This window comes from Montipora capricornis, chromosome 6 (assembly GCF_036669925.1).
Source record: "Montipora capricornis isolate CH-2021 chromosome 6, ASM3666992v2, whole genome shotgun sequence".
Lineage (NCBI taxonomy): Eukaryota > Metazoa > Cnidaria > Anthozoa > Scleractinia > Acroporidae > Montipora > Montipora capricornis.
In genome coordinates, this window is record NC_090888.1 from 49,678,411 (window position 1) to 49,705,068 (window position 26,658).

Here is a 26,658-nt window from a genome sequence, read left to right on the forward strand (position 1 = left end):
CGGGAGTCCGATTTGTTAAATCACGAGTATGATTACAGACCAAATTAAATTGGACGACACGAAGTCCTGTTACCAATTAATCATAACCATTACAATTTCCGAGAAAATAAAATTAATGCATTCCTTTTTCAATGTCTAATGTTACAAATTTGTCCATTTTGGAAAATCCCCCGTTTGGTAGGGTAAGTGGTTGTTGCTACTGTGATAATATCTGTGATTGGTGGATTAAGCTGAGTGCACTTAATATGATTGGCTTATGTAACTGTCCGATTTCTGGTATCCCACTACAGCCAACTGTCCGATTTTCACTGTCCGATTTCAATCCTACAGAATACTTAATAGTTATGGTTATGGCTGTGAATGAAATAGTGTTGACCCCAGCTATTCTTGTTAATGAGCAAACTAGAGCCGGTCTTCAGTTGTTGGCTGTGAACGGAGCCAAAAAAGGAGCTAAGAAGGCATATTTCAATGATGTTGATTTACTCAGAATGCGGAACGAAACGTTTGCCCAATTGTAATACAGGTCGACTTCCGTTTGATTCACGACCCTCAAAGACATTTGATTTGCATGATGAAGCTCCCACTCAGTGACGTTTCCATTGACCTACTTTCATACGATACGGAAGTTTTGAATACTTAAGAAGTTATTGAAAAATACTCTTAGTTTTGGAACAACTTCCTTTAATATTTTACACAGTTTGAACGTATTGCCAATGCAATTTAGGTATATCGCTTTTCTTGAAAGTAAGAGAAAATAAACAAACGAACAAAGAAACAGAAAAAATCGCAAAAATATAAATATTTCTGTAAATTCACATATTACTGGCCTTCAATTATACTAACTGGTTGTGTCAAAGACTGCAGTACGATTGCTCAAGAAAAACGGACTGACGCTTCCTCGGAAGTTTCAGTGAAAAATTAACGTGATCGTTTGGAAAGGAGAGAATAATGGCGTAGCTTGTATAGATAGGAGCCTGATTACTTTTGTTGGACTTATCAATGACATATACCGTGCAACGATATAAAAAAATATTTACAGTATGTCATGGCAACTTGCATGAATATACACTTCGATATATGATGTGTGCTCCGGCGAATGTAAATTTGTTTGAAATGGCGGGTTTTGATATCGATGAAGGAGTTACTAATTTTTGCCGTATATAGTAGTAAAAATCGAGCAATTTGTTTTTACTTAGCTCGAGTTTTGTACATTTTTTGGCTAATGTTTTTCTCCTGCTTATCTAGTCGTCCGTGTGTTCTACCACGTTTTTACAAACCTTTAAGGAAACCGTGAAATGCTTCCTCTAAGAGAATTGATATTTACTCTATTAATTATTTAAACCATCTGATGAACTCAGGCAAAATACTACCTTGTCATCCTTTGTGCTTTTTTTCAATAAACGGTGCGGTTATAGAGGCTAATAATACGTGTTTTTAGGGCGAAGATGGCGTTTTGAACCATTGCGTCACAAATGATTTATTAATAAATGCGTCAACTAGACGGGTGAGGGTCTTCAAATTCAAATTAATAAACGATTTATTTTTAAATCGTGTCAAAAACTTGAAATATATCTTTTAAATCGCATGGAGCTCGGGATTTGCACAAAGCAAAACATATACGAGGCCCACTTCTTTAGAGCATGCGTTGAGAGTATCCTCTTATATGGCAGTGAAACCTGGACAGTGAAGAAAGATCTCCAGGACCGTCTCGATGGCATTTACACTCGACTGTTAATGAGGGTTCAGAATATATCATGGCGCGAACATAAAACCAAGGCAGAGATCTACTATGGTATTCCACAAATATCGTCCATCCTTGCTCAACGCCGAGCCAGATTTGCAGGCCACTGCTTTCGATCCAAAGACCAAATAATCTCTGACGTCATGATCATTTGTATGAGGTTCCCACGCAAATCTAGAGGAAGAAGACCTTTCAACTACATTGACTGTATAGCAAGGGACATCAATCAAGATATAAATGATCTCCCAAATTTGATGGCTGATAGAGTCTCTTGGAAAAGCATTGTTAACTCATTCTCGGATGCGTCCGCATGATGATTATGATGATGAAGAGGCCCACAGGTGCAAAGAGTGAAGTCACGTGATTGGTTGATTGTTGTATTTAGCGTTGTGTCACGTGGTCAAATAAGATTTGTCGACGGCCATCTTTATTTGCCGTATTGGCGAAGATCCGTACTTTTCGCCCATAATTTGCTTTAATTTTCTCTTTCGTATTGAGGGGTTTGATCTTTCACTGACAAAAAATGTCCGTAGTTGATAAGTTGGACGCCGCCAGACACTCTATAACTGGTTCATTTGTGGCCAAAGTTGTTTGCAAGGCGTCTAGTCGTGAGGTTATGGGTCCCAAAAGGAAGCATTTAGATTGTAAGTCCTCGTGAAATTATTTCGGAGATACACGGTTATTCTATCCGTTGAGGTTAACGACAGTCTCGTATTTCTGCTGTTCTTAATAGATCTGACGTCCTGCACACATAACGACAATGTATCAATTCCGAACTTAGCGGAGTTAATTTTCGAGAGAATTTCAAACTCAAGCTGGGTTGTAGTGTTCAAAGCGGAATGTACCTTTCACCATTTGATGTCATACGGAAACGAGGTGAGATTTGGTGATTGTTTGTCCACATTATGAGACTAGGGTATTCCTGTGGCTTCTCTTTATGCAACCACCTGTTTTTGGACGTGAATATTATGTTAACTGCTGTTTTAAAAGTTTTGGTTTCCTATGCATGTATCAGTATCGAATGTCTCCGAACGTAGAACCTTGCACGTAAACTGTCGTGTTATCTTAAACGCTCTATTAAAGACGACGATTTCTCAATATCGAGGTGTTGAAGTTTTTTATGGCTAGACACTGAGTAGTTAAAGATTTTGCTTACCATTCGCCTTGCAATAAAATTTGGAATTCACACGTTGCACACTTTTCTTGTAACGTCATGTACTAAAAGCAAAATTTTACGCTGCATTTCCAAAATGTATTGTTTGTGAAAACCTTATACATGTACGTAGACGTTTTCATCGTTGTTGTACAATCCTTCTCGAGATATAACATCATGTTTTTGCCGCTTTGTGAACGAAAGGTTTTTTTATGCACCGTCACGTACCGCCGGCCGTAGCAAAATGTCATTTTTCATGATGTTGTTATACCAATTTTAATGAATCAATTTGTCTAGATGGGAAAATACTGTTTCTAGGGTTGTTTCTGTTTGCATCCTTTCAATTCATGTTTACAAAGAGTATGTTCTCGAGCTCGTTAAAAAGGCTAAAATTGTTATTCATCGGTCAAGACCTGTGTGCCTCATTACAATAACAATTTCTCCAAGTGCTGTTCTTAATCGTCTGGTTCTTCCTATGATATGAAGTAACTTCATTAAAAGAAATTGTTTTGCTGGAAAAGATGTGTTGATAAAATTAATTTTACGTTACGGTTTTACCGTGTAGGATATTCTTGTCTCGTATCCTCAAGATTAACATTAGGTACGGTTTTACCGTGTAGGATATTCTTGTCTCGTATCTCCAAGATTAAATATTAGGTTTTGCTCTTGATAGTTTAGAGTTCAAGATTAAAGGGACAGTGTCATGGCTTTTGTAACAATTTCTGGTGAATATTTCATTAATGTCATCTTTAAACATCTTGATGGCTTTGGAATTTCTTCAACATTATTTTTTTTACAGGGTTCAAGTGAATCTAGAACGAAAGGGTCAGCCAAAATATTTATTATGGTTATTCCTTTTTATACAAGAATGTGACAACACGAAAACTTGAACATGTTCACCCAATGTTTTCAAGTTTTTCATACACAACTCTCTGTTTTCCATCATTCCCAAAAGCAGGTAAAAATAGATGGTGCATTGAAAAAAAAAGTCGTTGATATTTAAGAAAATCAGTTTTGTCTTAATGTAGGAGCTCAGGCGTGCAAAAGTGCTCCAGCAGAGCACCATGGGTATGATTTTTTGGGAAATCTAACCATGCAAGAAATTTTGGTCATGACGTCATGTACGTCTGTACGTCCGTCTACCCTTACAGACTGTCTGGGTGGAGGTGGGGAGGCAGGGCAGCCTCTGGGGATGGGAGTGTTTGGGAAATTTTCCTTGGCAGGAAATCGCGTGGCAGCGTTGCATTTGGCAATGCGCCTTTTTCTGGTAGGAAATCATATTAGTGATGAGCAACAGGATAAAGAGCAGAAAAGAGCACGGGAGAAGAGGCGACGAAATTTGAGTAATTTAAGGAAAGAAATCCTTGAGAGACGCCGAGGAAGGAGGGGAAGAGAAAATTTCAATGAAAATCAATGTAAAGCTGAGAGAAAGAGAGTGAAAGACAAAACACTTATTTACAATGGTTAGCTTTCAGGTCAGCTTAATGTTTTCCTTCTTAATAATAAGCTTACTTGTCTCGCTGCCTCACATATTAAATTTTTGTCAAACTGCAAGCAATTGCAAAAAGGTTGAGGCACTGAATCAAAAATTCACTTAATTAAAGCCCCTCTTCTAATTCATAAGAAAAGTCCCATTGCCCCTCCCTCCCCTCCCCTCCCCCCTTTTTCAATGTTGATACCCTTTAGTTTGAATGCCAAGTGGAGATGGAAAAAACGTTGCTTGGGGGGGTGGGGGGGGGGGGAAAGGGGGGTTGGGGATGCGCAGACTTGAATGACACACATTATACGGTTAACAGGGAGTGTCTCAACTCTTTTTTGCAATTGCTTGTAGCTAAAAAAGGAAGATGTTTGCAATTTCTTGTCGACAGAGAGTCTGACATATTTCAACAAATTTTATAGGCTTTTTGTGTGAAATGGGTGTCCAGTTGTGAGCTGCTTTGTTTGACTGTGAAATTGCAGTTAAGTAAGCAAATTTACTACACTTTAGGTTGTTTTTTTAGCTTACTTTGACTGTAAAATTGCAGTCCATTAAGCAAATTTACTACTTTGGGTTGACGTTTTCAGAATTGGTAAAGATTTTTGCTGTTGTTAAACTGAACAGGGAGGGAGTAAAGATTATCAGTCAAACGGAAAATGTTGTGAAAGAGATCACTGTGCATGTAATTTCAGTTTTAGTTGTGTATTAAAATTGTTAGTTATTGTTTGCAAGGCTTGTTTATTTACTGCTGATAGCTTGGAGGTGTTGATCTGTTTAATCACTGTGAACTGTACACACTAATGACAATTAATTTATTTGGTACTTAATATGCAGAAGCATAATTATTTCCATTAACACTACATTGCTTTCTGAGGTTAGAAACGGGAGCTCCGCTTTTAGGATTGGCTAAATCTGTTTATTATTGTGGCTGTGATCAGCTGAGTGGCATCTGTTGGATTTTCAGTATGTTTTTTGTTGTGGCATGCACAAAGTTTTACTTATTTGAGGCCACCATTCAGAACTAGTACTATTGCATTTACTTGTACTCCTGTACTGTTTTGTTTAAATAGAAATTCATCCAGTATTTGGCATCAAGAACGTCCAACTTCAACCTTGGTAATTTCCTCGACAAGAGTGGTGTTCAGGGTATGATAAATCATTATTATCAATCTTAAGGAGTGGGTTGTAAATATGAAGACTTGCAATAAAAGGTGGGTTAGCTTGGGCATTATTTTGTAAATCATTTAATGGTTGATCAACCATGGATGCATGTAAAATGTTAAAAAAAGAAAAAAAACACACGCAAGGATCGTCATTAAGTCTGTCATATTTTAAGATGTAAATTACTTGTATCTCTATGGAAAAATCTGTTTTGAGTTCCATCTCTGCTTTTCTGTGAGAGTTGGTTGTCTTGTTGGATTATAAGCCATACTTGGATGAATTTGAACAATACCTAAATGTAGGGGAATAGCATGTCTTCATGTGCAACTTTGTGTTTAAGTATGATTGTTCTAAACATCTCTCTTAACTTAATATATTAATATACAGTATTGTGCAAAGTAATGAGTGAAATGTGCAAATTTCAATCTTTGTCCCTGCAAACTTTTCACAAAGTTTCACTTGAAAATTTGAGCATTGTTTTGCGATGATTCTCAATCGTAAGTGTAATTTCGCTTGTTGTATGCAAAATCTCGTGGTGTGGTTTGCAAAGATTGAGCACATTGATTGGCCATTGTGGTTTGTAAATAACTGTGGTCACTTTGACGATCAATATTTTGGAGACGGTTAAGAAGTTGTGTCCCTTTCACTTCATTACAAAGGGCAAATTTTGTGGAGAAGTGAAAGGGAAGGCTCAACAAAATATATACATGTACATTGTATAATTTCATTCCTTTGGTCATGAGAATGAACTGTTGTCACGAAGCCTTTAACTAACAAGCGGTAAAAATTGTTCTTGGGTCTATTACACTACACCAGAAGTGTTGTGACATGATGAAAAAAGTTGAATTTTAAGAATGGAAAAGGATTCATGAATTCAAAGCAATTTCAAGCAATTTAGAACAGCAGCGATAGAATAATAGAAGCCTTGAGGCTGTAAAACAGAAATGATAGCTGCTTTGTCTGCCAAATTTTCTGTGAACTTTCACTCTGGACAGAAATTTGCCATTTTTTGTCCAAAAGACCCGAAATTTTTGAATTGCGTCAAGTTACGCTATCATTGCTTTTGCATGATACTGTAGTTTTTCCAGCATTAAAAACCATTATATCAGAGCTACTGTCTAAGAAAATCTTCGAGGAGCCGCTCCCAACATTAAAAGTTGTTTCAAGAGCCCAGAATTAATTAATTGATTAATAAATAAATACATTAATTAATTAACCCAGCACACAGCCCCCCCCCCCTCCTCACACATCCCCAAAGTCAGGTGGTCTTCCATACATGTAGGTACAATAATGAAAGATGTAAAGGTGTCACAGATGACTTACCAAAAAACTGGTGTGTACCTTATGACAGTAAAGGTTGTATATACATGTATAAACAAAGTGAAAAAAAGCTGTCACCTATTTTTCCAATTTAATTAAACCCTGTTTATCTTCAAGATCAAGGCCAGTAGTAGTCACAATTCTTGATCCTGTCTGTCACTGATCAACATTTTATGTCGGAATAGTAAAAGTAAAAGTGTACTTGCGACCATAATAATTATCATTTACCGCCTTGTGGCTTGTGATTTGTTCGCACGTCTTAATTGCATAAAGATCCAGGTATTTGGGGTCAGGGAAGAACCATCAGTGATCAATGGGAGAGATGCATCACAGAAATGCATGTTTAATTGTATCATCACTGAAATGACTACCTCACTCGAGTTCTGAACGACGACACAAGAAGCAAAAGGTATTGCTTACCTGTTGCGAGAGCTCCATTGCTGTCACCGGGCAAAAAAACCAAGTAAACTTTCAGCAATAAATGCAAGAAAAAGGAGATTCACACGTGATAATATTTGTACGTACAATAGTGCAGACCTCACCAAAGCAATAATTATTAGTAATACTTTCTTTCAGTGTTTAATTCGAGTTTAAGAAATCACATTAAAAGTAATATTGTACCACGTTTTACTGGTAAATCTCTTGAGAGTTGATGGGACGAACATGTTTCCTTTGTTGCATAACTTTCAGCAAGTTAACCTGTGCAAATTGAACTGCCTTTGCGTGCGTAAAATTAAAACATGGGAAACATGCACCACACCTACAGACGTAGCATTTCCAATTATTTGAGAATCACATTGCGACCCAGTCTGTGTGCGCTACCAGGAGGTAATGCAACAAAAGTCCTTAGCAGTATTGACCATGTTTACAAGTTCGGGCTACTCGTTCAGAAATTTGGTCGCCCGCGCTTGCAAATAAGGCACCCCAGGCGACCGTTAGGAAGCATGAGCCTTGTATATTGTGATTTGCATGCATGCATTTTTTTCCTCTTTTAGCAAGTTCACTATAAAACATTACGATAAAGTATTAAACATGGGAAAAACGGTTAAAAAGTTTAAAATGTGATGTTCATTATCAAGGTTCAATGAAAAAACTTAAGTTAAGAAAATACTTATAAGGACTTAAGTCGAAACATCCCATTTTAAACTTTTTACCGTTTTTACCAAGTTTAATATTTTATGGCATTGTTTTATAGCAAAGTTATAATTATACAAAACCTCTTCTAATTAAGATTTTAGCAAGTTACAGCAAATAATAAAACTTCTTCAGAATTTCAAGAGTTTATCACATTTTGTGCAAGTAGACTTTGGATTTTCTTGAAAACAATCCTGCAACAATGTGACTTTAAACTGTGTTTTCTCTATCAATTATTTAGGCAGACATGTTAGGCTTTATATTTGCCTTCTTTTTTCCACAAGACCACAATTATTTGAACTACATGTATTTTATGTACAGTAGTCTCAAACATGTATTTTTCATGCTTGAAGACAATGAAAAAAAGTATTTGACTGTTATTCGTTTTTGACAGGCTATGATATGTCTACATTTGTGCGAAGATATGCTAATTATTTGAATGAGAAGGCGTCCTCTTATACAGAAATGGGTTTTGACTTCTGTCGATTAAAGAGAGGGTAAGGAGCAATCAATCACACAGAATTCAAAGGCCTGTTTGCAAGTTTGCATTTAGGGCTATTTAATAATCTAAAATTAATTGAATGACAGTCTCTGTGACCTTACATGTATACAAATCACAAATGACCTTCATGATGATCTGACTGGTTTTTTTTGTTTTTGTTTTTGTTTTCAGAAAAGAAGAGGGTGTTTTAAGGACCATGGATGCCACCAAAGTAGGTTGCTTAGGGTTCACATTTTACATTGTAGCTTCCTTTGTTTCTTTTCACCCCTTAACTGGCCCCCATTTACAAGTAAAGCTGCCATGGCACTGGACAAACTAAAAATAATCTGTTAAGTGTCACACTTACACAGAAGGGACAGGATTACGACAGGCCTTTATTGTATGGCTCTGTCTCACAAGGACTGGGAATTTCCAAATTCATGAATTTGATTGGCTGAAATGGACTTTGACCCCAATTTAGATTTTCCCATCTAGACCAGGATCTAGACTGGTAGTGTTTTGCAGTGAATTGAAAGTTGCAAACTATATTGCAAAATATTAAGTATTTTCTTCTACCAATATTTATTTATGGAAGTGCCATAAAGCACAATGAGAAAAAGGTAAGGAGGACGAGCAGACTTTGGCAGAATTAAGTTCAGCTCATCGCCACTCGTCGCTTTTACATTAAATGAATTAAATTGTTTTTGTTTGCCATATAATAAACATCCTATTAACCGAGCTTAGTCAGTCTGTGTGGCAGAATCTTGACCTCCTTTTCGTGTGTACAGACCTCATTGTGTTCGGTCTGTACTCACGACCTCGGTCAAAATTCTCCCATACAGACCTCCTGCTCGTTATTGAGAGCTAAATAATAATACACTGCCTCATGCTTTGAAACCTTAACAGCCAAAAATGTGCCCAGAAAATCTTGGCAGTACATTCAGTCGTGTAGAAACACTCTAGAGTTTTAGATTTTGAATTGTGTAATATTGTACAGGTTTTTTGACCAAATTATGCAGTTCCTCCTAAGTTTTCATTGGACTGTGCCAGGAGCCCTGTTAATTAAGAGACTATTTATTAATTTAATTTTGTGAGAATTTTTTCTGTTAAAACTTTTGATTTGAATCATTTGTATGTACAACAAGTTAAGTTAACCTTGATTCTTTCATGATTTTTAGCTGATCAAAGCTCTTCCTGTCCTTCAAAAACAGATTGATGCTTTGCTTGAAGTTGATGTATGTAAAGTTACTCTCTTATTTAATGACAGTATTTTATCTGAAGTATTTCGTGTTTCTGATGTAAGGTGTAGCTCCTTTAGCCCTCGTGATTATTGTAGCAGGGATGTAGCTAAGATTAAATTCATCCAGTTGAAGGTTCTGTTGATGGCACGAGGCAGTAAGTTTGTGCTCTGAGCATCAAAGGGATGTGGTAACAAGATTGTTCCCAGTGTCTCGCAACACCTGGCATTCTTCAAGATGACAAATACCTTATTACATGAAATTTTCTCCACACTTTAATATTGCCAGTTTTGCGATTTTTTTTTAAATCGCGAAATTAAAGTGAAACGAACAATAAGTGTCGAAAACATGACATGAAAATTAAGTGAAGAACAATACATCAGTAATAGCCAATAATGAAGAAAGGACAAGTTTATTAGCATTAAAATGTTGACAAAATCTTGCTTTTATCAATCTGTGGCAATTGCAACGTCTTCATACCAAGACATTTACAATTGAGGATAGAGGCAAAATCATTAGAGTCTTAATTAATGTATTTTTCATTTCTTGGCTTTTACCTCAATGGTTCATGTTCTTTAAAAGCGATTTTTTACGTTCCCTGGATCGGAAGTAATTAATTCATGCATGTATGGGTAATTGTTGAGCTTTCCTCAGTGTCGTCAGTCATGATTCTCAAGTTTTTAAAACAAAGATTTGTGATTCTCAAAAGATTTAAAAGTATGATTCATGATTCATGTTTCCGCTTCCATTCTGAAATTTACACAAACAACTATGGAAATCATGGTTAATTGACTAAAATTAACGAACAAGCGTAAAATTCCTGTGGAAATTGTTAGAACTTTGTTGTTACTGTTCTCATATACATGTTGACCCATCGTTGCATCTCTTGTAAATTTTGACGTTATTGTAAATGTAGTTGTGCTACTTTCTTCAAGGATAAGTTAAATACATGTACCTTTAAATAGAGCCTTACTAAAGGTTGTGAAATCAAAAGTGATTCATACTACAAGAATTTCACAAAAACGCGAAATTTAAGTGTCGCGAAAATTTAATGTAATGCAACAGTACTTAAAACAATGCTTTTATTTCATTTCCAGTATCGATAAATTCTAGTGATAATTCCGTCTACTAACAGATATTCAATTTTTTCGTTAGCACATCAAATTTCCTTTAAACTTTGTAGAGAATAATTTGCAATCTTGTCAGTTGCTGCGATCGACTGCCAGCAATCACCCCTTTCTCAAGCGGTCATTTTCACCGGCAGCCGGCGCTAATAGCAACATCCCTGTTCTAGCCAGCTTGTACTGAATTTAATTTGTTAATCAAATTAATTGTAAGTAGTGAATTTGTGTAATAATTGTAAATGGTACCGATAACGATTGTTGTTAGTGCTCTGGACAGATAAAACAGCATTCCTGAACATCATTTGATTTCAGATAAAATCAAGTGAATTGACTAATGGTGTGATAAACAGTGCCTTTGTCCTTCTCTTTAAGGTTAGTGTAGGTGTCTAAGTTTATTGTTAGTAAGCTTATTTCAAATTGAAATTACTATTAATTATACAAAGGCTACCTTAATTAAACCACAAATATATTGTAGCTTATTGTTAATCTAGGCGGGTTGGTGTTGTCTACATGACAGATTACAGTAATATGTAACGGTTCTTTTTACACATTACACATTTTATGGCCACATTTTACATACACAAATTACGTATATCATGTACATATCATACAATGTACATATAACACATAGGTACATATTATATGTACATAAGTTACATATTATATGTACATACTACATATTACATTGTCCATGTACAATGAGTCAGAATAGTTTGTATGCCACGTCACCATCCTCCTGTATTAACATTTTAAGTAAACATTCACTGAGTGAAGAATATTGTTGATTCCACCCTGTTCAAATTCAAAAAGAAAACCTAACTATTCAGCAAATAAATTGGAGGGAACTGAGTCATGCAGAAGGAAAAATAAACATTTGTCCAGGGTTGCTGCTCCTCTTGGCAATTTTGACTAAAATATGGTAACCATAGTGATGGTGACAAACACAAGAGTTTTGAAGATAATTAATATCAATGTTGATGTTGTTAATCATGGTTTTGGATGCAGATGTTGTGATAAAAGTTGTTGTTGTTGAGGTTTAAGTTGCAGGAAACCTTTATCTCACACTGTATTATTTTATGGGATGAATAAGGTGTAAATCACAGTTAATGTAGTCTTAGCTTGGCATGTACGTATGGGTTATTGACCAAGCGTGAGGTCAAGATGACTGGATATTGGCCAAGTTCTTTTTTTGCGTGTTTATAAACACGCAAAAAAAGAACGAGGCCAATATCCAGTCATCTTGACCGAACAATCTTGGTCAATAAAGGATTTATTATATGACTTAAAACACCAAAAAATGATCTTTGATCTTGCGGGACCAAGCGAGAAATCCCGAGCGGGCAGTATCGCTCCATCTTGCCCGCTCGGGTAGCCAATCAGAGCGCGCGATTTGGTTCATCTTGCCCGCTCACGGAGCTAGTCATATAATACAATGTATTATTGGTAATTACAGTGTAAGGTCACTCTTTGCTTTATTCTTTATTAATATTCAGGACTTGATCAGATTATTTGCTTGCTACAATGATGGTATAATAAATCTGCTTGGTAAGTAACAAACAGTTACTATGGTGTTGTCTGAAAGAAATAAGGTAACTTTTTGTCACGTTGAATTAGTATGTGTACATGTCTTGCTGGTCAAATCGAAATTATTTAGGTATTACAAAGGTAAGGCTGGTCATCTCGGCCAAAAAGCCATGAGGTACAATAAAAAAGTTAAGTAATAATTTTTTTCTTGATTGGTAAAATCAGAAACCCATAAGGGCTGAAACGTGTAACGGCCCCTTGTGTGTTGGGAAACAAGCTTCTGAATATTCGATTTGCTAAATACCATATTTGTAACAACAAGAGCGAGGGGTTTCCAAATACGGTACTTAGCACTGAAACATTCAACCAATCAGTTCGCACTGAATATTCGGAAGCTGTGAACGCGCATTACACGTTTCAACTCTTATGGGTTTCTGGTAAAATATACATGCTGCTAAAGGGATTTTAGGTGTCAGTTAAACATTTAAACAAGGCAGGTTGACCAACTACACTCGTTTGAGTGACTTGAGCCAGCTGTGGAGTTTTGCAATTTCTACATGTAGCTTGCTGGCTGCAGGGTCTCTGGATTTATATCGTCTCTCTCTTCCTCCTCCTATTTGTAATTTGTATTCCACCAGTGGATTTAGTGTGATGGGGCCTTTTTTGGTGGCAGCTCACATAATTGTTTGCTTAATTTGGATAATTCATCCCTCCCTCTGACATACATGTACATCTTTCTGGGCTTGCCAACCTTAAGCATCAGCAAATATTGATGTTTGAAATGATTAATTCTTACTGAATACTTCAAATTCATTTTTATAGAAAAGTACTTTGATATGAATAAGAAAAGCTGTAAGGAGGGACTGGATATTTACAAGAAGTTCATCACAAGAATGGACAGAGTCTCAGATTTTTTGAAAGTGGCAGAGGATGTGGGTTTTGATAAGGATGACATTCCTGACCTGAGCAAGGTTGGTTGGTTTGTCATAACAAGGATTTCATTATATCGTGTTCTATCGATATATTCAGTTCCACACAATTAATAATTTTACTGTAACTTTGGCTGGCCTGAAAAATATTTTTTGTGACATTTATATACCGAGGACTGTGTTATATAGAGGTTCATTAAATCGAGTTACCACTGTAGCATTAATTTGGATGATTCCTTGCATTTGTGTTGTTTTCCCCCGTACATGCAAATCTTACATGTACTCATAGGCAATCTGCATCTTGGCATTATTGTCGATGTTTTTGTGAAAGATTTGAGTGGAAAGGATGAAAGCAGCTGCGGTGTAAGACATGCCATGCTGCAAAGTTGTGTGTGTTACACCCAGCCACTTTGTGTGGTACTTGTCCCTAAAACAATGAAATCCTGTGCATTCAGGCATCCTTTTTTTTTTTCTTTCAGGCACCAAACAGTCTTTTGGATGCCCTTGAAAATCATTTTCAATCTCTGGAAAAGGGAAAGGCGACTAACCCCCCTTCATCAAAGTGAGTGTTTTATGTTTGAGAGTGTTACTGTATTACACTGTAATATTAAACAAAATACATTGTCTTACTAAGAATCAAAAAGAGTTAACTTCTTGAGGGAGGGGAGGGGAGGGGAGGGCCTTTGTCAACACTGATGCCCACAGGCATTCTTTCATTACTACTCTGTAATTTGATGGGATCATTTGCTAATTTTATAATTACCATAGTTATTCAGTTATAAGGCGCACGGTTTTTTCAAGAAAAATCTGTCTTTGTGTGGCAAGTTAGTGCTAAAATTGGGGTGCTTCTTATAGCCAATTATTTTCGTGCAACAAAATCTTAAGATCACAATTTGAGAAGAACTTACAGTTTAAACAACACATGAAAAGGACACTAGTTGTCAATTAAAAAAGAGAATAGTGCTTTTAGAGACCTTTAAGAACACTAAACGACTTGATAACTCACAATTTTTGGTGCATCTTATAACCGAGTATTTTCGCGTTATTTTCAGTTTGAGAACTTAGCTTGATTAAATTGCTAAGTTTGGGGTGCGTCTTATAACCAAGTGCGCCTTATAACCGAATAACTACAGTAGGTACTGTATGTAATAAATTATGTTGTGTTACGAGCCAGAGTTTCAAGGGGTAAGGACACTTCAGGGTGTGCAACATAAAATAAATCTTTTAATTTCAATTGTACAAATGTAGTTAAGCATTGGAAAAGAGATTTTGTGGAAGCCTTTTGCTGCCATTTACAACATTGATGTACTCTTAGGCCCCTTGCAAATGGACGCAACATTGTTGGGTGGTGTTACATGATGCACCCGTTTGTTGGGAGTTGTTGCACGAAATTTGAAACTGGTTCAACTTTTGAGCTGAGAACTCCCAACATTGATTTCCTTTCGTCCTGTGTTCGCTTCACATCGTGCAACCATGTTGGATCCATTTGCACAGCTCTTCCAACATGGTTGGGGCCACGCACATGCATTACATACATGTATGGTCTCCATGGAGATAGCAATGCATTAACATGTTGAAAAGAAGATGGAAGCCAAATTTTGTAAGTTTACAAATTCTTATGGGTCTTATCCTTCCCATAATGCACTGCATGTTCTTACGTTATTGGGAGTTGCTGCAAAACACTCAAGTGCCACCACCATCCAACATTAACAACTCCCAACATTGTGGAATTGTTGCATCCATTTGCAAGGAGCTTTAGACTGCGCAAAATAATAATATCATGTGCAACTGTAACTTTTTTTGTGTTGCCCAAGACCACACTTGATTGTTTCAGCCTTTTCTCAAGAGAGTAGGGTTTGCTGTATGTCACATCTGTTAAGGGTTTTATCATTGGCCCTTCTTTAAAAGTTAAGTGTGCGCTTTGCACGTTAGGAAATCTTGGAAACAAAAACAAAGTTTTGCAAAGGTGCTACATGTAAATGGTAACATTACAGTTATTGAAATCAAATCATTTTAACAGGTGCATGTGGTTGTTATTTTATATCCATTTAATGTCTTGCACAGCTTTGTTTGAAGGGATGAGGGAGATTTCCAGTGCTGCAAGTGATGGGTTGCATGCAGATTACATGTAGCATCATGAAGTGTTCTCTACTCATGTGCCTGGAAAGAGACAGTATACAATAAATGTCCCATAGTGTTCCCAAACTCCACTCCTCAAGTAACATAAACAATTCTACAAAAGCCTATAACTTAAAAATAACACAATCGCTAGCATTGCCTCTATTGCAAATATACAAAGTTGATTCTTGGATTTGCTGGTAAATGGGATTTACTTGTTGATGATCATTAAAATTGAGCATGTTTCTCTCACAAAAGTGGACCTACATGTAGGTGGGATGAAAGCCAGCTAAAGAAAGCAATTTTATCCTCTGTCACAAAACTTGCAGCAATGGCTTTCACTTAAACATTAATTATTTTTTTTAAATTTTGGAATTATGTGTTTTGGAAACTGTACAGGTACATGATACGATCACCTGACAACAAAGTGTTTATTGAGTTTAATTTGGATTTTGCAGACCCCTGACCATCCCCAGTATCACGCTGCCACCATCTGCAACAGATGCATTCAGTGCTGGAAAGTTCACAACTAAGTTTGATGCTGATGATGCTGTTGACACTGCGCCAAAGAATGATCTCCTCGAAGAGGAAGAAAAATATCTTGAAGCTTTTAAGGTAAGCAAGGTGTTAAGGCCGGGACATACTAGGTGATAAGTCGCAACAATTCACCTTGTGCACCACAGTTAATTTTGTGAAAATCATTGTCATTGTGGCAGAATTTTGTCGCTGCAATCAGTTGCTCGAATTCAAACCAGTTTGAATTTGTGCAACTGATTGTATTGTCAAAATAAGCGAAAGCAGTGTTGTTGCATTGTGCATACTCTTTCGGCAACAAGTCGCTGCGACAAAATATAAATGAACCAATGAGAGGGTCATACGGTCTGCCACATTGAATTAGAAAATTTCTTCACATTCCCCCTCATACGAGATCACTGCATGTGCACAGAAAAGGGATCATCTCGCAGCGACTTGTTTGTTTTGCAAGTACAGTACACACAGGGAGGTGTTGCAGGGACCTGTCGCTGCGGCTTGTCACCTAGTGTGTCTCGGCCTTTAGCATGAGATAACCCAGCTGAGTGATTAGGGCATCACACTTGAACTCTGACATTTTTAGTTTAAATCCTTCTCTGACCACTGACTGGGGACTTTTTGTGGAAAACGTTGGTCCTCGTGAATAGCATACTGGTCTACCTCCTGTCAGTTTTGGTTCTGAAATTTCTTCTAGTTAAAAGATAATAGTTGAAATTTTACATATTTGAAGTGTAGAATGGACATCAAATGAAACTTGAAAATTTCATCGCAGTTGGATAAGCAACTAAAATAGTGGAAAGCAAGCCTGAAAAAAGGCGACCCATGAATGGGATTTGAACCCATGACCGTGCAATTACATTGCACTGCTCTTTCAACTTACATGTATCCATCAAGCCAACTGTGAGCTGGTAAGTTGCAAGTTCAAGTTATGTCCTGTAAGAGGTGAATAAAATGATTTTAGAATATGTGAAATTTCATGCATATATGGGAACAGGAGAATGGACATGAAAAGCTTGCTTCCAATGATCTCTTGAACTTGCATTTCGAATCCTGTCTTGTTCTACTTAGTTGTATTACTTGTTTGAAAGGCCCTTCAAGGGCCTTAATAGGAGTGGTCAACTACTTTTTAAGATGTAAACAGCAATAAGCCAACTCATCATTTTTTAATTAATTAAATCTTTCTCTTTCTAAACAGAAAGCCAAGGAAACTGGTGCACCTGTGCAGGTGCAGTCGTCTCAGCCTCAAAAGTGGGAATCATTAGGTGAACCTGAACCATCCAAACCAGTTGCTTCATCATCTGCCAGTGATGATCTTTTGCAAATGAATGCTGCATTCTCAGCAAGCTCAGCTTTCCCACCGAGCCAGGCCTTTCCAGCTGCTCAGGGGTTTGGACCAGGCCCAACATCAAATGGTTTTGGTGTGGCCCCGCAGACAGGTCCTTGGGCTGGTCCTTCAGCAGTATCAGGTACTACTAATAGTTTTTCATTGTTTCTAATTCCCTTTTCGTCCTAATTGAGATTTAGCATCATATATACATACAGAACATACGACAGAACACAACAACAACTGTTAAGAATCCCAACTGGCCGGAGGCAAACCAGTTGGCTATTTACAAGTGCAGCCGGGAAGTTGAACCAGGAAATACCAGGAACAAATTCAACGAGTGCGAGTGATTAGAACGGGTCTTGAACCCGGGATCTCCGGATCTCAAGGCAAGTGCCCTAACCACTGGGCCACACTGCCTCACAATGTCATCATGTTCACACGAAATGTCAAATGGCAGCTACAATCTTCGGCAGCTACAACTACAATCTTCGGCAGCTACAATCTTCGGCAAAACCTGTTGAGGCAACGACAGATTATACCATCCCAAAACCTACCAAAATAATTTTCTCCTTAACGGCTCTGCTTCCCTCTTTCCTCCCTCCCTCCCCCCCCCTCCCCCCCCCCCCCCCCTTCCATTCAATGTTGCTTGTTTTTTGTCCCAAAATTAATTAATAGTAAAACATGTGTAGAACCCTAACAACAATGACTGAGTGGGGTGGTGAGGGAAACATCTTATAACGAAGGCGTGAAAATTAGCCTATCGTCTTTTCTCTTGCTTTTAAAGAATCTGACCCTTTCCCCTCCACATATCCCCATTACAGCTTATTGAACTGTTTATTGAGCTTTTCATCGAGGCAGAGTTATTGTAATGGTCTCTTGTATGGACTACCAAAAAAGTTCAAAATTACAGAGAGTACAAAATACAGCCGCTAGAATTGTATACTGCATGCCTACTTTCTGTCAAGTTTATTATCTGTTGAAATGAACTCAAAGTATGGTCTCAAATCGAACAATCAATTGCTACTTTCCAGACCCAACTTTAAAACGTTGTGGCTACAATTGGTGATCGGGCATTCATTGCTGCCGCACCGACACCGACACTGAACACAGAGGCAAGGCAAGTCTTTGGTGAACATTACACTAGAATACTCATCTCTATCCCAATCACAAAAAAGCCATTGTTCTTCATTTTATTTTCTGACTGATAAGAGAACTGCGTTGTGTAGAAGCAAGTTTGCGTGCGACATTTAGATTTTCTGTCTGGAAAAATAACTGTAGAGGTCAGAGAGGTCAGCTTATCTTTAATTTACAGGAAGAAGAAATTGTTGTTGGACTCAATACCCGCTTGAAGACTTAAAGGGATCATAGGAACGTAGAATAAGAGCATTTCGTCTAATATAATGCTACTAAACTGTGTATTGCATTGCGCTTGCTGACAAATGTTTTTATTTACAATGTACTTCACTCGTTACCGCTTATCGTCAACCGCTCGCACTATTTACGAAGTGCCGCGCTAGAAGCGAATTAAACTATCTCGCCTTGTTGTTTCCATTGCCAACTGCTTGGGTGTCAAATAATTATAGGTTGCTTGCTTATAAAGGTCCAGTGAAAAGTTCAAGCAACCAGGTACTACCACTCGTGTAAACTGTCTTTGCCTCTTGAATTTACTACAAACGCATCTCCACGCTTCGTAGAAAGGCGCTCGAAATAGCAAAGTAGTCTGCAATTTTTCTGATCAAAATCCATTTAACTTCACAAAATATTCTGCCCTGAGGGTCTTCAAAACATTCGTGATTTCCCTGACGAAATTTTGTTCAATGTTTTCTCGAGCGATACTTGTCCATTTATGGAAGTACACGCCCCAAACTCCCGGATAACAACAACAACAAAGGCGCGCAATGTCAAGTGGGTGGGTCAGATTCTTTAAAAGGTTGCTCAATACCTGCTGCACAGCTAACATGCAATCAAGTTAGTTTCTTTGACTTGCGGCTAAATGCAATGCTCAACCTGTTGTAATCCCGTAAATTCAATACTAAACGTCTGTTATTTCTGAAACTTTCTTTTACTCTCAAAAATGCCGTTTCATTTTTTTTCCTCGTACAAGGTTGTACTTTTGTGGTTGCAGATAAATGCTTCCAATTGCCTTACAGTTTTTAACTTCAATTTGAAAGTTTCAACCACTCTGAATTGTACTTGCAGGATTCACAGGCCCTTCCTCAACCAACCCATTTGACAGCCAAGCTAATGACGACTTTGAAGCTGTCTTTGGTAAAAAAACTACCGTTAAAAGTCAGACAGTTGGCATGGGTGACATACTGATGCCAACGGTGTCCAGTGTTGGACCTGCCCCAATAACTGTCGACAACAACATTAGCGGAGATCAGTCACCTGGGGACTTACATGCCAGTTTAGATAGAGTCGCAAAGTCTTTAGGTGAGAACGTAAAGGTTGTCTGTGTGTATCCTAGAAGTGGTAGTGATGACAGTTTCACGCTGGCAGTGCGCTACTAATTGAGGAGATAACAAAATCAGATCAAAGCCAAACAAATAAAATGGTGGTATTTGGTGAGAAGAGAAGGCTACAGTAACCCGGAGAAAAACGCCTCGTAGTATTGTCAAGAATGAAAAACCCTCACAAACGCTAGCCACTCTGGGGGAAGGCGAGACCCCTTACAACTGCACCAACGCTGCCTTACCCAATAGGACAGTGACACCAATATTTGAAGGTTCACGAAGTGCCACTGATGATCTATTTTGCTCTTTATTATGCCCTTGCCTGTTCTCCCAAAGTCGACATTTATAACCACACCCATAACCTTTGCTTGAGATCTATCGCTTCCGTTCTACTCGTGATTGCAAAACAACACGCATTATTCTGCAGGTAAGGGTATTACGAGATCACTGAAGCTGTGTGGCTATTTGCTTGCACAGTACTAGCAGTTTATCTCTCCTCTTTCAATTTGGCATGCTCTCGTCCTGGTCTCCGGTATCATTTATTTGGAAGAGCGGGAAACAATTAATATTATCAAAGGTGAAGGAAGTTTAGAAGAGTATACAAACGTTGTTGCAGCCACCTCAATTGCTTTTCCTCGTTATTCCATCGCAGATGTGTTGTCGTTCAATGGAAATGTAAAGGGTCCAACAGGAAAAACACAGCATCAGTGGACAGCGCCACCACCGCAAAGCAAAACCGGTGGACCAAACTGGCAAGCGATGCCCGCGTCAAGAACGTCTCTGCCTCAATCTGGGATGCAGTCTGCTGGTGGATTTGTGGGTGCGGCACAACCCGCCACGCAACAGTCTGCTGGTTTCAGACAACCATTTGTTTCGCAACCCATGGTGCAGCCTTTCATGGTAGGTCAAGTTAACTTCAAGAGCTTACTTTTGTAATATTTTGTGTCAACGGCTGAAAGAAGTGTGATTACCAAACACGCGATCGCGTAAAGTATAGACTTAATCTCGGTTCTTGGAACTAATCAACGCTCAAAGTGATTAAAATACAGGGCTCAGTTGTTCAAAGCCTGATTAAGCTAATCCTGGATTGCAGAGAACTTAAATTGCAGTGTATTTGCTGATTAGAAAAAGTTTCCGCAAGATTTTTATCAAATAGGGTTTTGCTTTCCTTCAACATAACATTACATGGTGGAGGCAAAATCCAAGCCTGGGTTGTATTTAATCGTGAATTAGTGTTAATCGTTTTTTGAACAACTGGTCCCTGACCTATCGTATTATGTACTTTAGTCAGTTAAATCCATTTAATTGGCAGCGCCATTTTTCCTGTCTCAAAAAATAAGTAATTGAGGCAACCATAATGCATAGTAGAACTCATAGTGGCGGCCAGGCAGTTAGGCAATCAATGAAAAAATTTCCTCTCCTATTGGGAAAAAAAAAAGACGAAAAGGAAATATTGTAAACGTTTTTGGTACTAGTCTTTTGTGACAGTGGAGGTACCTTAAGTCTAAATTTGTGAATTTTTTGCATCGTAACTTGAATTTGCAAATTCAATTGTTCGCCATTGCAAATTTCAAACTTATAGAGCTGGCCCCAGTTGTTCGAAGGGTGGATAGCGGTATCCACTGGATAAATCACTATCCACTGGATAACTCAATTAGTTTTGCTAGTGTTTATCCGCTGGATAGTGATTTATCCGGTGGATAGCGCTATTCACCTTTTGAACAACCGAGGCCAGGATTGCAGATGAATTGACGGCAAAGACTCCGTGGACGGGTTTATGTCGGCATTGTGAGGCTGCGCGCGTGAGTTGTTATACAGAACAATGGCTCTGGAGAGTGTTACAGACTGAAAACAATAGAAACAAGGGCCATTATACAACAGAAGAATGAATCATAATGGAGCTTTGTCCGTTATCGATTTAACGAGTTTTTGGTTATAAAGGGCTATGTGTGCTGTTTTGGATTTCATCAATTCTTTCTCTTTTGAGTTACAAACCTAAGAATGTTGTACCTTCCTGTATCCTCTATCCAAACAATATTTTGTTTTCAGCCTGGCCAACAGGGCTTGTTCCCGCAACAGTCCGGATTTTCGTCACAGCCATTTCCACCACAGAAACCCATGCAACCCGCGGATCCGTTTGGACCAATACCCGGTAACCAGGTGAGTGGGTGGGTGGATACAGGGATTGTCTTTTGCAGTAGCCATTGGATGCCAGTTTAGTGTTCCATTCTCAAAAACCCAGGGAGTTTCCTCCAATTCGCTCGTTCTACGAAGCCATCCCGGGCAAAAATGTAAGCAAGGATTCCTCCATAGGTACTCGACTCTGTCATGTGCCATTGGTCCGAACATCAACTTTACTTTCCATTTGCTCGGACAGTTCCTTTGGAAACATTGAAACATTAATTTCCTTTACAACATGAAGCATGTTTTGTGCCACCACCAATTCTTTCTTTCTGAGTTCTTTGTTTCTCGGAAATACTAAAAGGACAAAGTTTTGAAATGTATAAATAAAAGTATGTTGTTCCTCAACGATTTTTTTATTATATGGTAGTGGCTTCATTCTTGCAGCCCAATGTACCTGAGAGATTTATAGTCAAAATTTCGCCTATTTTTCTCCAAAGGGTTAAAAACTGACACCTCTCTTCAAATTTGCAGGTCCGATTCTGAATCTCTAGCGCCACTTGGTGGTATCCAGATGTTCAAGCTGGTCTGTAAAAAGCCTTTTTTGCACTGTATCTAAAATGTCGACCAACCCGGCCTTTGCCGTAACCAAGCTATTTTTTACTCTCGGGTTTTTGTAATTTAGACGGGGATTAATCCGCGCAAACTCCTAGACGTCTAATGGTCGGGCCTTCTTGTTTCCGGATCAACAGGGACCAGAGAAAAGTCGTGGGCTTGACTATGTGTGCGATTTATCAAAAGAAACACGAGTCTCAAAATGAGATTCGCTTCCAACTGGCCTCCAATTGTAGGCCGTGGCGTATGTCAGTGTTTGTAATGGGAACGAGTTTTGGGTGAGAAATTCGGTTACGGACCGATCACGTCAACTTTGGCATGAGTTGATATCTCAGCACCAGATTGTAACGAAGGTGTAAAACCGGAGACAATGAAGGAGCTTTGAGAGGATAGAAATAGGGGTACCTTTTGAATCTTGGGTGGGAGTTCTATTTTCTAACCATTCCAAGCAAACGCCCAAAATTAGACTTTGACGTTTCTCGCAGCAATTTCAAAAGGATGATACCCATGAGGGTCGAAATCTATAGTTCAAGTTAGTGATTGAACTAGAGCTCTGAACAGTTTTGAAAGTGGTACTCCCTTTTCTGAGCCCAAACGCGTGCAAATAGATACATTTTGTTGTATAAATGTAGATTTTCTCCAGTATATCTCAGAATAATGAGCAAATTTGATGAAAGGAAATTGAAAACTAATAGCCTTGTAAACGGCTTGCTTACAGTTTTGGACAAAAGTTGCCAGGAACGTGAGTCAAAATGGAAAAACATCAACTCTGAACAGTTAGAGGGAAAAAATTAACTCGCAACAGTCCACTTTCGATATATTAAAATTCATTCATAAACAAAAGGCATCATCTCGAGGCTCTTGGGGACATACAAATCCTTATATTTATTCCCCAGAGCCTCGAGATGCTTGTTTGGGAATGAGTTGTTATATCGAAAGTGGGATATTGTCCAGCTCCCAGTGTACGTCAGTGGTAGAGCAGTTTTGTGCGCATGCGCAATTGCACGGTCATGTGTCAGCCCCGTTCAAGCCTTTATGTTTTTTACTGTCTTCTTTAGCAAGTACCTGAGTTGCTCTGATGACTGCTCAGGGTTATCTTTCGCTTTCGGGAAAGGCATCGTTAGGATAGGACCTTTTTGTTCGTTTAATCTGCAAAGAGTTCTCTCGGCTTACAAGAAAAAATCTTTGGTATCATTTTTGTCCAGGATTGTAGTTCATGGCTTTGGCTTGGTTATGGTGAGAGAAAGCAGGGGAAAGACTCGGCCCGAATATAATTACTTAGATTCGGTAATCTCATGTATCTGGGACTCAATTTAAGGTCAGTTGATCGTTGGAGATCAAAGGCCAAGTCAAGTAGAAGTAGTTTACATTTAACACTAACTCCAAGATTCGACCAAGGAAAGTGTGTCAAAGGCACGGTGAGTTATCGCCAAGGTAGCGTTTAAGGTGTATAACAATGTAGACAACAGTGGTGTAGGAGACTTTCATTGGATATGACTCCCCTTTCTTGTTGCATAGTGGATTACGTTGGGCGGGGAATTTAAATGCCCATTACCAAGTTTTTAGGTTTTTTTTGCACCTGAATGTCAAATTAAGACAACCTAAGAAAAGTGCTATCCGAATGAAACTCAGCGAGGCTTTTTTGGTACACTATCTCCTACAGTCTTTTCTCGGTTCTGATTGGCAAACAAGTAAGGAGTTAGGTTTTGGTGCATGCAACTTCAGTTGAAATAAGAAAGGTTTCTAGCCTTGAATTCTACCTAGGCCTAAAATGTCTTTAAAAGGCTGTTGGTCGATTTTCTGTCACTTTTTATAAGAGAAGTGAGAAGGTCGTGGGCACTCTAGGTCGGTGATAGCGAATTTTCAGGCTTGTAGCTGTTTTTTCCTAGTTAATTTCGTTGAATATTCTTTTGAATTTTCTTAAATGGACGGTTTCTTTTTTTTAATATCCGTTGAGCCTAGCTCTCTCTCGTTTTTCGAGTGTCTCCTTCAGTTTCAGTAGAGTTTTGGGCTTGAGTGAGGGGGTGAGTAAGTGTAACGCAAATTGTAAATTAAATAATTCTTTAGTTTTGGATTGTATTGTCAAATGCCACAATTGGTTAAAAACGCTGGGCTGTGCCTTGTGTTTGCTTCAAGCTGGTCTTTCATTTTGCGTTTGAAAGTACAACCCATGCGAAGGTACGGCTTTTTGCCTAGTCGACTAGGAGACCGCGTTGGGTGGCAGTCAAGGTAACTGCGCGTCCAAGTGGCCCTACATTCTGTAATTGCTCCGAAACGGTTGTCTAAAATGATATTTAGAGGTTATGGCTCTAGTGTATTACCATAGAAACTGTTTTCACGAATTTAAGTGCTGCCACAAATAGTTGCATGAATGCTCGTGCTTTAATGTGTGTGGTCAGCTGCGTTTCGGCGCTGCGTAGAAATTTTAAACTTGGTGTATTTGGTGTTGATGAGGCCAATTATGTCATTTCTTAAGGTTATTAAATGTCAAGTCTGTGGTAATGCGTGGATATTTCAAATCTTAAATAATACTTCTAAAAGGGAGCGGCGTAGAATTGTCGGAAGCGCGGGAAAAGTGGGGACTTCACTGTAACGGCGATTCCCGCGGTTTGACGCCAAGCCTGGAACAAGCCAGGCCGCGAAATCCTCGGAAAAACTGCGTTATTTTACCTCTAAGATCACACTGCATTGTGGAAATGCCGTCTTTTACGGGTGTTTTCACTCTGCTGGCACTATAGAGAGAAATTCGCCCGACAACAAATGCTAGTTTTGCCTTGACAGTGAATTACGTCATCTTGCAGGACTCTGTACTCAGCCATGTTCATCGCGTTTGAAAAGGTTGTAAAAGGAAGAAGACGTGAATTGTTTAATTTGACGTTTGTTCGTTGAAAGCCAGTCTTCAGTTCATTCTCATACATGGTGATTGGCCGCACTGATCACGCCCAGCTCAACCTTGTTCCCAGGAACGAAAAGAGACCCTGGGAACGAGGTCGGGTGCAGCTGCTCGATTGGTAAAAAGCAGCAAGGCGCCAGTGGCAACCGCTGTACCATAAATATACCCAAGGTAGAGAAACCGGACTAACCGGAGAAAGTATTGTAATAGAGGGAGGGGCTGGTTTGGTGACAGTTAGACTTGCCGACAAGTCGAGCGCACAGAGCGCGAGACGACTGCCAAACGGAAACGGAAAGCGAACGAATTAAGAAAGTCTAGGTGACAGGGACTGACGTTTCAAAAACCTGAGCAGAAGTCATCCTCGGTTAAGAAAGTTATGCAGTGTCGACGGGTACAAGAATGGACCCCTGTTACGACTGGGCGTATTTTGGAAACAGTTGGGGCTCGTTCGCTTTCCTCCAAGAGGACGCGATTCTGTTGGTCTGCACCGTGGATGATGAGCTCTGGCGGCACCTCCGGTAGGGGCAAACAACCAGGGTCTTTGATTTTTTTTATTTCTCTTTTTTTTTTTTTTTTTTTGAGATCTGTTTACTTTTAAATTAATATTTTCAAAGTTTTTTCGGCAGTTTACTCTACGCACTTGTGACGTAAAGGAAGACATTGTACGGTGGTCGGTGGGAAAGCTGTACCAACGGTCGGAAAGTTAGGCTCAGTGTCATGACCTGCCTCTGACCAGTTCCCAAATACGCACCGTTGTAGTAAAGGTCAACGTACTTTTGCTCTCGTTGGTGCAGATTTAACAATGATTCCGATGAAATAAACGGATTGTACCACACACAATAATATTCAGTCCATGTGCCGATTTGAGTTCCTACACGTGCGCATGTCTTTTACACACAACTCAAGGAGGGTGGGGAAGGTACGTTAGTACACCGATATTACAGTTGGCAACTTCTCATTTGTTGAAAATTTCACAGACTGCGCGGATGAACTGGTTCTAGGAAAAAGAATCGGGAGGATGGGGGTCTCAGTTTATTACTACATCATTGTTAAGAAAGCAGAGCATTGGTTTTGGAACGTTTTTTGTGGGGGGAGGGGGGTTCGGAACTCACTTTTGTCCTGAAATGCAAGTAATTAGATGGAAAAAAAGGCGAAATAGGAAGGTGACACACCACACCAACCAGGTGTGGCTAACACGTGACGCATGCGCACAACCATTTCACCCGGTACATGACCGGGTATTGACGGGGTGAAAAGGATGTGCGTATGCATGCTGTATTGTCCGGGTTGTTGTTATGGTGTGTTGCCTTAGGTGCGT

The 26,658-nt window shown here is 38.9% G+C and overlaps 1 protein-coding gene across 1 annotated transcript; it reads left to right on the forward strand.

The window, feature by feature from the left end:
* The first annotated feature begins 2,130 nt into the window (after positions 1 to 2,130).
* Positions 2,131 to 24,949, forward strand: LOC138052351 (phosphatidylinositol-binding clathrin assembly protein LAP-like). Its single transcript, XM_068898810.1, has 16 exons — positions 2,131 to 2,385; positions 2,475 to 2,617; positions 5,442 to 5,517; positions 8,381 to 8,483; positions 8,660 to 8,699; positions 9,646 to 9,702; positions 11,142 to 11,201; positions 12,323 to 12,374; positions 13,176 to 13,324; positions 13,762 to 13,844; positions 15,859 to 16,015; positions 17,127 to 17,397; positions 19,458 to 19,691; positions 20,364 to 20,611; positions 21,761 to 21,871; positions 22,367 to 24,949. Exons 1-16 carry the CDS (start codon positions 2,265 to 2,267, stop codon positions 22,376 to 22,378), a joined length of 1,917 nt encoding a protein of 638 aa, XP_068754911.1. The 5' UTR covers positions 2,131 to 2,264; the 3' UTR covers positions 22,379 to 24,949.
* The last annotated feature ends 1,709 nt before the right edge of the window (positions 24,950 to 26,658 follow it).

Bases quoted from the DNA above. Each gene is read 5' to 3' on its own strand.
- LOC138052351 (XM_068898810.1), top strand. From the start codon at position 2,265: ATGTCCGTAGTTGATAAGTTGGACGCCGCCAGACACTCTATAACTGGT. The intron at 2,386-2,474 runs GTAAGTCCTCGT...TGTTCTTAATAG, and splicing joins CAAAAGGAAGCATTTAGATT to ATCTGACGTCCTGCACACAT. The intron at 16,016-17,126 runs GTAAGCAAGGTG...CTTTCTAAACAG, and splicing joins AATATCTTGAAGCTTTTAAG to AAAGCCAAGGAAACTGGTGC.